This window comes from Crocuta crocuta, unplaced genomic scaffold, assembly GCF_008692635.1.
Source record: "Crocuta crocuta isolate KB4526 unplaced genomic scaffold, BGI_CrCroc_1.0 scaffold645, whole genome shotgun sequence".
NCBI classification, from domain to species: Eukaryota; Metazoa; Chordata; class Mammalia; order Carnivora; family Hyaenidae; genus Crocuta; species Crocuta crocuta.
Window position 1 is genome coordinate 1,500,224 of NW_027530190.1, and position 13,006 is coordinate 1,513,229.

General features: G+C 39.5%; 1 protein-coding gene across 7 annotated transcripts in view; it reads right to left on the bottom strand.

Moving 5' to 3' along the window:
- CAST (calpastatin) overlaps window positions 1-13,006 on the bottom strand; it is a 103,311-nt gene that overhangs the window by 14,939 nt on the left and 75,366 nt on the right. For all 7 annotated transcript variants that reach the window (XM_077765214.1, XM_077765217.1, XM_077765213.1 and 4 more), the window contains 7 exons: window positions 9,487-9,570; window positions 8,561-8,608; window positions 7,434-7,532; window positions 5,808-5,903; window positions 1,989-2,090; window positions 1,416-1,499; window positions 122-172 (listed from right to left, as the gene is read on the bottom strand). In XM_077765214.1, the coding sequence (XP_077621340.1) occupies window positions 122-172; window positions 1,416-1,499; window positions 1,989-2,090; window positions 5,808-5,903; window positions 7,434-7,532; window positions 8,561-8,608; window positions 9,487-9,570 (564 nt within the window). The remainder of the gene's footprint in view (window positions 1-121; window positions 173-1,415; window positions 1,500-1,988; window positions 2,091-5,807; window positions 5,904-7,433; window positions 7,533-8,560; window positions 8,609-9,486; window positions 9,571-13,006) is intronic.

The following is a 13,006-nucleotide window of genomic DNA, read 5'->3' on the forward strand; positions in this document are numbered from 1 at the left end:
CTTCAAATGATGTCACGATTTATTGCCAATCGACTTATTAAAAAAGAAAGCTATGCCTTTCCAGAACTAACAATCAGGGCCAAATAAGAAAGATCTACTCAGAGAAAAGTGGTGTGCTTACTGGAAGTGATTCCTTGGGCTCTTTTGGCAGGAGGGGTTTTCCATCTTTATCCTATCCAGGAGAGAAAACCATGATATTAATCATTTCACGTGATTTATCCTGTGGGATTTATCCCAAATATGTACCCTTGTAAACACTGTAAGGGGTCTGCAGGTGATACCTGACATTGCACATTATAAATGAGATTCATTGTTTCAGGAAAAACATTCTCTCACCAGAGAATATGCTCTAATTAGTTCATTTTAACCAATAGCTCAGGCATTCCCTAGGTGTGGGAGCTACAAAATGAACTGGGCAAGGCTTGTGACCTCAGAAGCCTACATGCGGATAGCTGAGGTGGGCACGAGGTTCTGTGACAGGGCTCTAACAGGACACCAAGGGAGCAAAGGGATGCACCCCTCACCTGCCGGGGGGATGGGCTTTGCGAAAGTTGCCTGAAAAAAGCCGGCTAACTTTATAGGCAATATATTCAACCATTTTCCATTGATTCGGTGCCACACCCTGTAGTAAGAATTTAGGAATAGCACAGAAAGTAGGAAAGACCAAATTCTGCCCTGGGGAGCTCATCCTATGACTCAGGTGATGCCATGTTTCAGATGACTCTAAGTGCCACTTCTGAGAAACAGGACAAAAGCATTAAAGCATCTGAAGCTTTTTAGTAATGAAAAATTAATAAATGAATGGTAAATCCCATTTATCCACATACACAAAAATAACTAGGCACAGGGCTATATTTATATATAGTTGTATATAAACGCATACAAGTGCATATATGTTTAGTTGTATATTCTCTTAAGTAGTGGCATCTCGTGAAGATGACTGACATTTGTTCTACTGTCCATGTGTGCCCCTGTTGAAGTGGTTGTACTTCAATGACCAATACATAATAGGGACGCCCCCCACCCCGCGCCGCTTGCTGTGTACAATCTATACTTTCAAAATAAATGAAAAAGAACTATCCTTCTACTCAATGTTAAACAGGCTTTCTTACTTTTCAATGAATATCTAAGAGTTGCAAATTTTTCTTCATAGGAAATAATTATTCTTCAGTTTGGTTTTTCTAGTTATATAAAGGCTCTCTAAGTTTTTCTTTTGCTTCTGGTATTGTAACAAACCAGGTATTACATGGGAAAAAATGAGGCATCTTAGGCATTAGATTTTTTTCACTCAAGGGAAAAACTTTCACTTAAAAACAAGTTCTTTGTATTCTGGGCCTGTTTCCATGTCCCTTCTTTATGTTTATAAAATTTGGTATTAATTAAAATAAAATAGAAAAACACCCCAAGCTGTTTACCTTGACGTCTTCTAATCTATAATCAGGAGGAATTGTTTCTTCTTTTTCACCTAGTTTTTCACGATCCTCTTCTTTGGCTTTCTCCTGAATAAAAATTATACCATTCTCATTACTAACACATCCCCACAAAGCAGATGCCTAAGTGCCTACATTTGAGGGAAGTAACTCCATTATTAGGTTAGAACATACGTATGGCCTATGAGTAGAGTTCCTACAGCAACCTCATCTTCACACCCTCCCCTACCTGAGCCGGCTCAGACACCACCACCACGCTCACTGGGCTAAAAGGCAACGGTGAGGTGGACAGCTGCCTCTTCTCTCAGGACTCCTTGGCAGTGGAAATGCATGTGGCCCAGGTGAGATTCAGAGGTTATGTGCATGCAATCCATGCAGTGAAACACTACTTTACTCAGGTTAGATTATTAGACAGGATATGCTCCATAAACAGATAAAGCCAGCTGATCATGTGTTGTGGGAAATTAAAAAAAAAAAAAAAAAAAGATGACTAACTTGCTTGGGGAGTGAGGAACATTAGTAACAGCTATTTTCAGTAAGTGACTGAGCTGCTATTACCTTGACTTTATCCTCTACAGGCTTTCCATCTTCTGGATCTGCTTCCTTTTTCCCCAGGCTACCAGCCAAGGCTTCTACAGCATCATCTGGCACCTTGCCTTTCTAAAAGCATATTCATGGATATACGAAGAAGGTAGTTAATCACTCCTTTTAAAAGAGACTACAACAAACAATTCAGAAGGGTATATCCTTATTTCAGGCTTGGATAAGCAGCACAGTCATCTTTTAATAATCTGAATTTCCAAGTGAATTGGAATCTATGTTTAGGGGTGCCTGGGAGCTCAGTTGGTTAAGCGTCCAACTCTGGATGGCTCAGGTCATGATCTCACGGTTTATGAGTTCAAGCCCCTTGTCTGGCTTTGCACTGGCAGTGCGGAGCCTGCTTGGGATTCTCTCTCTCCCTTTCTGCTACCCCCACCCCCAATAAATAATATTAAAAAACCTTTAAAATCTCTGTTTTAAAAACCTAAAATAAGAAAATTAGACCAAATTTCTTAAATTAAGTGAGTGCAACATGTACTGACAAGGAGAAACTTAACATAAACTAAACCAGCATCTTGGTTTGGAAATAAAGTAGACAATAGTTGGGTATACATCAGATAAGTGGAAAGCCAGCAAAGAAGTGACCTTTTTTGGTGATCATTCTAGAGATGGCCCAGGAAAGATTTTCAGAAAGGCCTATGAAAGGACATTCCTCTTAACGTTCTGTGAAATAAGCCTGGCCCATCCCAGAGGTAGTGGCTGGGGCAGAGCCTCGACTGACACACAGAAGTTTGAGTTCTTTCTGAGGCTTCCACTGGCCAAGGTGGATGCGTGCTGATTCAGGTGACTGTCTGTGACTGACTAACCTGAGTGGCACAACGGGAACTGTCTACTTGGGGTCCCACTGTTCAAAAGGAGATGTGCTCCCTCATGATGCAGTCAGCCCTAGCCATGCTGGTTCTTAAAATGAAACTGGGTGAAGACAACATGAATGATATAAAGGGGAAATAAAGGAGAAATTTTGTTTTGGCTAAAAGATAGGACTCGATTTGACTTTTTCGAAATCACAGGTCAAGATCCACATTTTGGTGGTTCATAAAAGCAATTCAACAGTTTATGGGCAGGACATTTAAAATTTTTTTTTATTTTGAGAGAGAGAGACAGAGACAGCGTGAGCGGGGGAGGGGCAGAGAGGGAAGGAGACAACAGAATCCCAAGCAGGATCCACACCATCAGTGTACAGGAGCCCGAGGTGGGGCTTGAACCCACGAAACCATGAGATCATGACCTTAGCTGAAACCAAGAGCTGGATGCTTAACTGATTGAGCCACCCAGGTTCCCCAGGACTTAATTTTTTTTTTTTAACAACAGATAATAGGATGCATCATACATAACAAGGATAAGTACTACTAATTAAACTTTTTTCTATTATATAGATACTGGGTTGAAATATCAATGAATTTCCTATTGCTGCTCTTGGTCAAAGTGTGAAAGCTTCTGAATTAAAAAGTCTCAAAGTTTATTCTGATAAAATCCTATGACCTCACATAGAATACATATTTGAATATTAGAGTAAAAGTGTCTGTTTTATATGGCTTAAACATCAATGTAAGAAAAGTTTTTCTGTTAAGCTGCACTGCAAAAGATCAACGAGGAAATGGAACCTGAGTGGAAGGTGATTTATCACCATCTGGTGGTTGGACACTGCATAGATTTTATTCCCAGGAGCCACAAAAATCCCTGATTATCTAATTTGTTTGGGATTCTATCTGAAGTGCAAGAGGTACGGTGACCAAAGTCTTAACCAAGCAATCAGAATCGCTAGCTGATCTAAGACACGTCCTCATATGTAATTTACTTCGGTTTTTTTCCTACTCTCTGCTGTGGAATCTTTGGAAACTACTACTTCCTGTTAAGCTTGTTCCCCTTGGTTTAAGAATTAAACCACAGAGCAAAGCTAGGAGACACAGCAGTCGTAAGAACGAAGGAATCAGGAAACAGGACTAGGGCCTGAAACTTCTATTTCTGTAGTATTTCATGTTGTCAAATTCACAACTAGTATTGAGATTTTCTTAACTCACTTTCTTCTTATACGAACAAGAACTGCACAGGGCACACATTCAGCTCCTTCCTATGCTCAGTTTTCTTTGGCTCACATCTCCAAGCGCTTCTTGAGCCCTCTGACCTTTGTCACACTCCACAGCTATTCTTTCTGGCTCTCATGGATATCCCAATTACAGAAATGCCAACCAATTTCAGTGACAGTAATCTCAGCAACCATGGTCAGCAGAGCTGATGGGACAGAGGCCCAGAAAAGTCCATCAGGAAATGGAAAAGCAGAGCGCTTTTCTGTGCACTAAATATCCAGTGCTCGACTCTATAGTCAGGGTAAAGTTGGAAAGGAATGAGCCCTGGAAGGCCCTGGCGGTCACCTGGAGCACAAGAGGCAGAGGATACATACATGTTTAGGTCACAGAGTTCTGCTCTGGAATGTTGGCTATTGTCTTTTTGATTCCAGTCACTGCCTCTGTTCTTCCTTCTTCACTGTCTTACCCCACATTCTCTCCCGCTCTCCAATTCTTTATTACTGTGGCCTGTGGCTTAATTCCCACAATGTAAAAGTTCAAGAGTGTACCCACAGACCTCAAAAAGAGGTCAAGTCCCGTGTAATGCAGAAGGGAGACCCTGGACTTTGAGGGGATTTTCACTAGGCACCAAGAATGTCCCTGGCAGGAAGCAGCCACATCAGGACACCCAAGACACATGTCCTACAACTTCTGCACCCTCTTTTCTTGAACAACTAAATGCACTAAACCCAAGTGCACCAAGTGCTTTGCACCACTATGCTCCCCTGTCCTTGACTTACTGTTCTCCCCAGGAAAACAGTGCTATTCCACTTCCCAGTGTGATCTTGCTCTCCCTCTGTGAGTATTTCCTAATTCCTCCTAGGGGCAGGTACCTTTGTCCATGTTCCCCCTGCATTTTTTCCGTATGAGAATGATCACAACTGTACTGTAAAGCTTGAGACTCAGCCATACATCCACACTAGATGCTAATGTAACTGAGAGCAGGAGCCTTATCACTTATCTCAACAAGGCTCTGAAAAGTTAAATGGATTGCTCAAGGTCAACTCTAAGTTTCATTTCCCTCATCTATAAGAGAGAGATGATCAGAACAGGGTTCATAATGTCCTTGTGAACATTTAATATGAAGATCCTGCAAAGCATCTAGAACAACTTAGCTATTCACTAAGTCTATGGTAATACAGCACAGTTCCATCAACTGTTACTGAGTCAGATTCTACCTGCTAACAGAAATGACACTCATAGAATTCAAAAAGAGAGATTCAACTATTTAATTACCATACTTCGTACAAAAGTTAGAAAGTGAGATAAAGTCAAGACAAGAAGAAAGGGGAAAGGAACGGAGTTAACCCCCTTTCAGGTGGGAGTGGAGAGAAGTCATGATGATACTGGTGCAGATTATTCTGCCAGGAGAGCCAACGAAAGGTACCATCAGGCTATCTGTGGAACTCCCAATAGGCTTGAAGATGTGGGAAAGTGAAAAAGCATGATTATCCACCACAGCTGAGGAACCACAAAGAATTTCAGAAGGTGAAAGAAAAAAAACAGCCTGCAGAAGTTTAATAAACAACTTAAATCTAGCCTGAATTTGTAGCACACCCTGGCTACAAAAGAACAGTAGATCCCATAGTTCTGTAAGATTTTCTTTTTATCTTATCAGAATAAAGTGTATGTTGGTAACATACAGCGGCAAGTGCATGGGAGAAAGAACTACCTTCCCAGGACACTGCTCAATGTGCAAGGCAGCACTCACCAAGGGAGCTGGCTTGGTCGGTGCGGACAGTATAGTACACATGGAAGTCCGAGGCACAGCCTCGCTCACAGGAGTCAGGGCAGAAGCCTGAGATGCCTGCGGAGAGAGGCAAGTACAACGAGGAGGTTTTAGAAATATCTGGTAAGACTCAACAAGGGACCACAATACACTCTGCTATATTATATGCTGTGAGCATGACTTTCTCAAATGCCTAAGGATTGCTAAATAGTGAATAAATCGAGGCAGGTACAAACTCTTCTACCATTATTTCAACTTGGTTTTACCTCTTACCTTAGGTAGGTTACTTAACCTCTCTGAGACTCAGTTTTCACATCTGTAAAATGAGAACAATAATAGTACCTACATCTCAAGGGTCAGTGTGAGGCTTTCAATGAGATAAAACATGTCCAGTGCTTTGCATACTATCTAGGAACATGGTCAGCTCAATAGTATCAGCAACTATTATTATTAATATTGTTTTCAGAAAATATATAGCAATGATATGTCAATTATATAAAGTAATTTTTATATCAGTCCATCATTTTTATATATTTAAGAGTATCTTATCAACTGTAAACAGGTATGTTTACAAATGTATGGTAGTCATACTATCCCAGAGGTTCTCAAAGTGTGGTCCCTGGACCAGCAGCATCAGCCTTACCAGGGAACTTGTTACACATGCAAATTCTTAGGCCTCCACCCCAAATACTACAGAAATTCTGGAGGTGAGGCCCAGTAATCTGTATTTTAACAAACCCTCAGGTGAGCCTGGTATTAAAATTTGAGAACCACTGTGCTATCTTATTTTATCACAAAGTAAAATTTCAAACAAACTGTTTTTAATCCAGACATTTATGAAAGGTTATCCTACAAGTAAGGTGCTCAGTAGATGGTCATTAATAGGCCACTGTCCCTTCTTTCAAGGAACCTACTATTTACTAAAAACTATGTATACACATCACCGGTGAAGACTAAGACCGATAAAAGCTTGCCTGTAATAAAGATCCTAACAGATATACAAAGAACAACAGAGCCCTGGGTGTACTGTATTCTGCGTAGGTAGGTCTGGAAGGGTGGTAAGGTTGGGGGAGGAAAAAGCAGGAAACAAAGGCCATACTTGAGCACAGCTTTAAAGGCATGACTAACATTTTTGATGATCTCGAATTAGGAGGGAAGGTTATCCTACACAGAATTCTACAGAACCACATGAGAAAAGCCAAGGACACATACATGTAAGCACTTATTGTTACGCTTTAGTAATGGGAGAACACATCTAGGGAGGGAAGGAAGCCGGGGCCAGAACACATTAACAGCAACTTTTATTTTGTGGGCAACGGGGAGCTCCTGAAGGTTGGAGCACAGGAATGATATGACCACCACATCTTTCTGGAAGGAATAATTACAGGACTTAAATTACAAGAACATCTGGGCCAGTTTGGGAAAAGAAAGCCCATCTAGAAAAAAAATCAAGATGCAAACTGCATGTAAAAAAAAAAAAAAAGATGGAATAATGGGTCTCCATCAACTACTTCATGCTAAAATAGATTGGGCCTCACATTTTTAAGATTATAGAAAAATATCTTCAAAAGCCCCACAAAATAGAGACTTCTATTTTTAGAAACATACTTCTGTTGTTTTTTCGGTTGTCTTAGATTGTTTTCCTTCACTTTTAGGCTGGTCAAAATCTTCTGAAAGTTCATCAATAAGTTCTGATTCACTCAGGAGCTGGAATATAAGAAAAACATTATTATGAAGTGACTCTTTTGGTTACAAGAAAGTTTTACATAGAGTATTCTCTGTTAACACATATTAAGCTGTATTTTAGGATCTAAAACCAAAATTCATATTTGGGGTGTTTTTTATCAATGTAAGATAAATGTCATGCAACAAATAAGGAATACTAAACACTGGAGTACCACAAAAACGTTCTTGATTCATTTAGTCCAAAGTTTTCCTGATACTTCAGTTTCAGAAGAATTTTCTTCACATAAAACTGCCTTTTCTTTCCGATGAAGATCTGTATAGTTTTTTTCGAATCTGACTGTTTTTCACAATTTCCTAATGACCTCCTAAAACACAGATCATATACTCCTTTCCTAAGACTCTGGGATTTTAGTAGCAGAGTTCTCCCATCCCTAGCTCCTTCAGATAAAATGGTATCATTCATTTAGAGCACGTGGAGATTTTGACTAATACCAATCATCTACGACAGAACAGCATGTGATTCTAGAAGCTGTGCTTCTGTGCTAAATAAACGCTCTGAGTTTTAAGTCCTGGCCTTGCTAGTTTTTAGTTGTATGATCTTTACATCTTTACGCTATTTACATAACGTCTCTCTTAGTTTCTTCACACCTAAAATGGGAAAGATAACAGCACCCTCTTCATTCAGTGAGGACCTGACTGGTTGAGACCAAGCTAAGGCAGTGTAGAATCATTAAAGTATCTGATGTCATGATTATAATCAAACTGTGAAGTGCCAACAATCGGAGACCCTCTTGACATCAGCTCCTAATGTCCAATGATTTTCACCTAGAAACTCCCAATATTCTAGTAATAATTCATGAGGAAAAAAAATAAAGTATGTGAAAAGGAGTCAGAGATATGAGCCAAGTGTTGCTATCACAAGTCACCCTCTCTTTACTATGAGGTTGGCATTCAAAGTCCCCAGAGTGAAATCCTGTCAGTCAAAATGATCCTCAATTTATACTTTGCAGTTCTTTTGCTCTTTAATTATCAGAAGAATATTTTCTAACCTTGGATTTTTCTTCGGGCTCTGGCAAAAGTGGTTTTCCATCTTCATCCTGTAAACAAAATTGAAAATTCATTGAAAATGAAATAGAACATTTTCTTTTCGTGGCCCAATAAGTTTTTTCTAAGGAATTCCAGGATAGGAGGAGAGAGACTTTTTTCTTCTTATATTTTAATGATTTGTTTTTGAGTGAATTTTTTATATTTGGGTGAATAAATTTTCAGTATTTTTAAAATCAAGTATCAGAATAAAGAGCTAAGCTCTAAAATAAATAAACTTTAAAAAAAAAGTCTCTGTTCTCCAACCCAGGGTAAAGAGCTAGATCTCATTCCTACGATTCATTTTTTGTATTTTTGGAGATGAGGTTTCAGAATTTAGAATATTTGTAAAACAGAGAAACCTTCTAGATAAGCACATACAAGGACACTTTCTCTATATAAGCATGAGAAACGTTTTCCGTCATGTGTTTATGTGTAATTTTCCAAAGATAAATTACAAATGTAATTACAGAAGTCCACCTTCCTCACATTAAACCCAAACCACCACCAGCAAAACCACCCTAACTAAGGACACGGATAAATAGCTGTACATTTATGTCTATACCCCCTTCAAAGATCTATGGTGCTTTTATCCGTACAGCAGTTACAGAAAAATTTATTCCCAAATTGTTTCTTATGCTTCAAGGTCAAGGATCTACATCATGCATTGTTAATATCTGGAACACTTGGATTTGTGGGAATTTTAACCACCACATGGTTACTACTTAGGAGACCATCAACTAGCTTTAGAGAGCAGGAAAGAAAGGGTTTAGGGTTTTCAGTTAGTATATGAACTAGCATAAACATGTCCTTAAGCATCATGGGAACAGGCCCAACAGAAAATGAAGACAAGAGGGACATATTCTGTTAGGTGCCATGGCTAACAGCATACCGTGGCTGGCTTTAATCTATACTCCGATGGGATGGTTTCATCATCTTCACCACACTTTTTAAGTTTTTCTTCCTTGGCTTTTGCCTGATCAAAGGGGAGAAGGAAATAAAACACAAAACATGTGGGTAATGCAGGTAAAACAAGAGGCTATCACTTAATGTACTTCGTGAGTGATGTACAGAAAACCATCTCAGATTCAAGTGTGTCTCCATGCTTTGTAAACTACACAGCACAAAACCATGGTAAGCGGCTGGCTGTGAGGAAGACAACATTAAATGAAGAGAAAAACAACAGGGCCAGGAATCCTGGAGAGATGCCCCTGACCTGTTCTCAGGTGCGCTATGACCTTGGGGAGCCACTTGGTCTTTCTTCAGCTGGAAAAGAGGGCTAACAATCATTTTTACCTAGTCCACTGACTTGTAAGGATCACTAAAGAAACGGAAATAAAATATCCTTTGAGATTATTAAGCACCATTAAGCATTAAGCACAGTGAAGATGTTAGTTGTACTTGTTTCAATAGCCGTCATGTCTTACTCAGTTATCTAGGGGGAAAAACCAACCAGTTCCCATGAATGTTATATACAGTCCAGATATGGGAGAAGCATCTCATCACAAATCTTGGCTGATCCATGGATAACTGGTTTTACCTCTCTTGAAAGGACTTTTTTTAATGATTTTTTAAAAAATTTCAGTAGAGTTATATACAAGGTTACGTAAGTTTCAAGTATATGATACAGTGATTTAACAATTCTATACATTACTCAGTGTTCATCATGGTAAATGTACTCTTAATCCCCTTTACCTAATTCATCCATCCCCCTACCTCCCCTCTGCTCCCCTCTGGTAACCACCAGTTTCTTCTCTAGAATTAAAAGCCGGTTTCTTGGTTTGTGTCTACCTCTTTTGTTTGTTTGCTTGTTGTTGTTGTTTTTTTTTTTCCCCTATATTCCACATATGAGTGAAATCATAAGGTGTTTCTCTTTCTCTGACTGGACTTACATCACTTAGATTTTACATACAACAGCTGCATGCATGTTGTTGCAACTGACAAAATTTCATTCTTTTTTTATGGCTGAACAATATTTCGTTGTATGTATATACCACATCTTCTTTATCCGTTCATCTACTGATGGACACTTGGGATGCTTCCATAATGTGGCTACAGTAGATAATGCTGTACTAAAAAAAGACTCCCTTCACTAACAACTAGGACTTAATGGGATTACTGAACCATGAATAACCAACTGCATTAGAGATAAAAGTGTAGTTCTATAGTAGACCCCTGGCTTCTAGGATGGGAAGTTCCATGATATTTAATAATTGATACCTGTACCAAGGCATGGATTTAGATCACAAAACAAGGAGCTCCTGTGCACAAAGAGGAATATCACACAGCAAATTCCAGCTTAACTTACTGCTCTATATTTCAACCTAAAATTGTAGTTCTCAATTGAAAGAGTGCTTGATTTCAAAAAAATTAAGCACCTGTAATGAGCCAAGCACTCTTCTAGGCTTAGAATTACAGTTTTATTGTCCTATAAATTAACAACTCTCATTAAGGGATGAAAGTTTTTTTTTTTTAAATATTTCCAGTTATATTCTACTGCAACAACACATGGAGGAAATCCTATTATGTAGTGGTATTATTCCCCATTCAGAGATTTGTGAGGTTTCCAACCATCACACAGACTTCATGAAAAGTCAAAAGTCACCTGTATAAGACTATCCTCTCCAGGCTGTGGACAATAAGGATCACATGCACAGTTAAATCTTTTCTATTCCTGTTTGATCTTTACATATATATTTTTTAGTTTATTTATTTTGAGAGAAAGAGAGTTTGAGCAGGAAAGGTACAGAGAGAGACTACCAAGCAGTGACAGTGTGGAACCCGATGGAAGGCTTCATCCCACAAACTGTGAGATCGTGACCTGACCTAAATTCCAAAGTTGGTAACTTAACCAACTTAGCCACCCAGGTGCCCCTGATCTTTATAGTCTTCAAATGCCTGCAATGTAGGCACTGAGAACTAGGTCTACTGAATTGAAATAGCACCAGACCAGGTAACCACAGACAGAAATGGGGAGGATAAATGAGGTACTATTGTAGAATACTTATATTACGATACATTATAAGAATGATAAGTAGGCATGGAAGTCTTCTCTGAAGCATTATGCAGTTCCCTGTAGAGAGCTCTCTAGTATAGAATATACTGAAGTGGGCTTTGGACTCCTATAGAATATTAAACTTTATGAGGCTTATCACAACATGAGACTATCCAGAAAGTAATAAACTCACTATTAGGCACTAAAATTCAGCTTAAGAATCCAGAAGATTGGAAGATCTTAGGAAATTTTTATACTTTGTGCATACTTAGAAAAACTACTTGGATGTTAAGTAAGCAGTAAGTAAATAAATAAATAAATTTTGGAAAATAGTATAAGCTAAAGAAATGAATAGAAAGAATGGGAAGAACAATCCTTTTAGTTTTAGTTAGAATTTTAGGGGTTTACTGCTGTGTAGGTTTTCTAGAAAAAACATAATACATTTATACATGTATCCCAAAACTAGTTACCCCAACTACTCAAGAGCTTATTTTTATGCAACATTTTTTACAGCTACTTACCTGATTTTAGTCACCCTAAGTTTCTTTGCCCTGAAATTTATGTTTATACCTTTCCTCCCCCAAATTACGGTCTTATTAAATCACAGCATTCTCTGTAAAAAGCCTTGGAAAAAAGTACAATTGGCTCCCTACCCTGTAGCCATCCCGTGCTGGAAGCGTAACTCAACTTGGTCTGCTCCCTGCACCCAACCCCCCCACTCCCCCGGCCCCCAGTGTCCTGCCGGGCCCACCCTCTCCCTCAGACATCTGTCTATGTGGCTGCTTTAAATAATGTGTGTCTCGTACTGTCTTTATGAAAGTTTCCTTTCTTCTCAATACATTACTTGGTCCTGGAGGACAAGGACTGCTTCCCCGGCTCCCTTGTGTTCGTCTTCACGAAGCCTGTCATGCCACACCGCGCCTGGTGAGCCCTCAAAGAAAGCTGAAGATAGAAACTGGCCCATTGTGGACCAGAGCAGTCCCAGACTCAGCGAGAGTTGCCGGGAGTCTGGGAGACTCACCTTCCTCAGTGATTCAGAACAGGAAGTGACAGAAGAGAAAGGGCATTATGACAGCGACACCTGCCTGCTCCCCTCCCTGAGCCAGTATGCTGGTGCTCCCGAGGGTGCCCAGGCTGTACCTCCATGCCCCCAACTATACTGCCTTGTCAACAATGCCCGCAGGCCATCTTCCTCTTTTATCCCAGAGAACTCAGCTGAAATAGTCTTTAGAAACTGTAATTTCATATTAAAACTCTCCTCCACCAAATAGAAGTTTGCTTTGGCTCAGAAGGCTTGTTAAGATGTTGAAGTGTGGTAGGCATGCAGGAAGTGCAGTTACAGAGTTAATCGTTGCTTGATATTATTCTAATTTGAGACAAGATTTTCAACAGTTTTCTTCGTGGTTATAATAAGGAT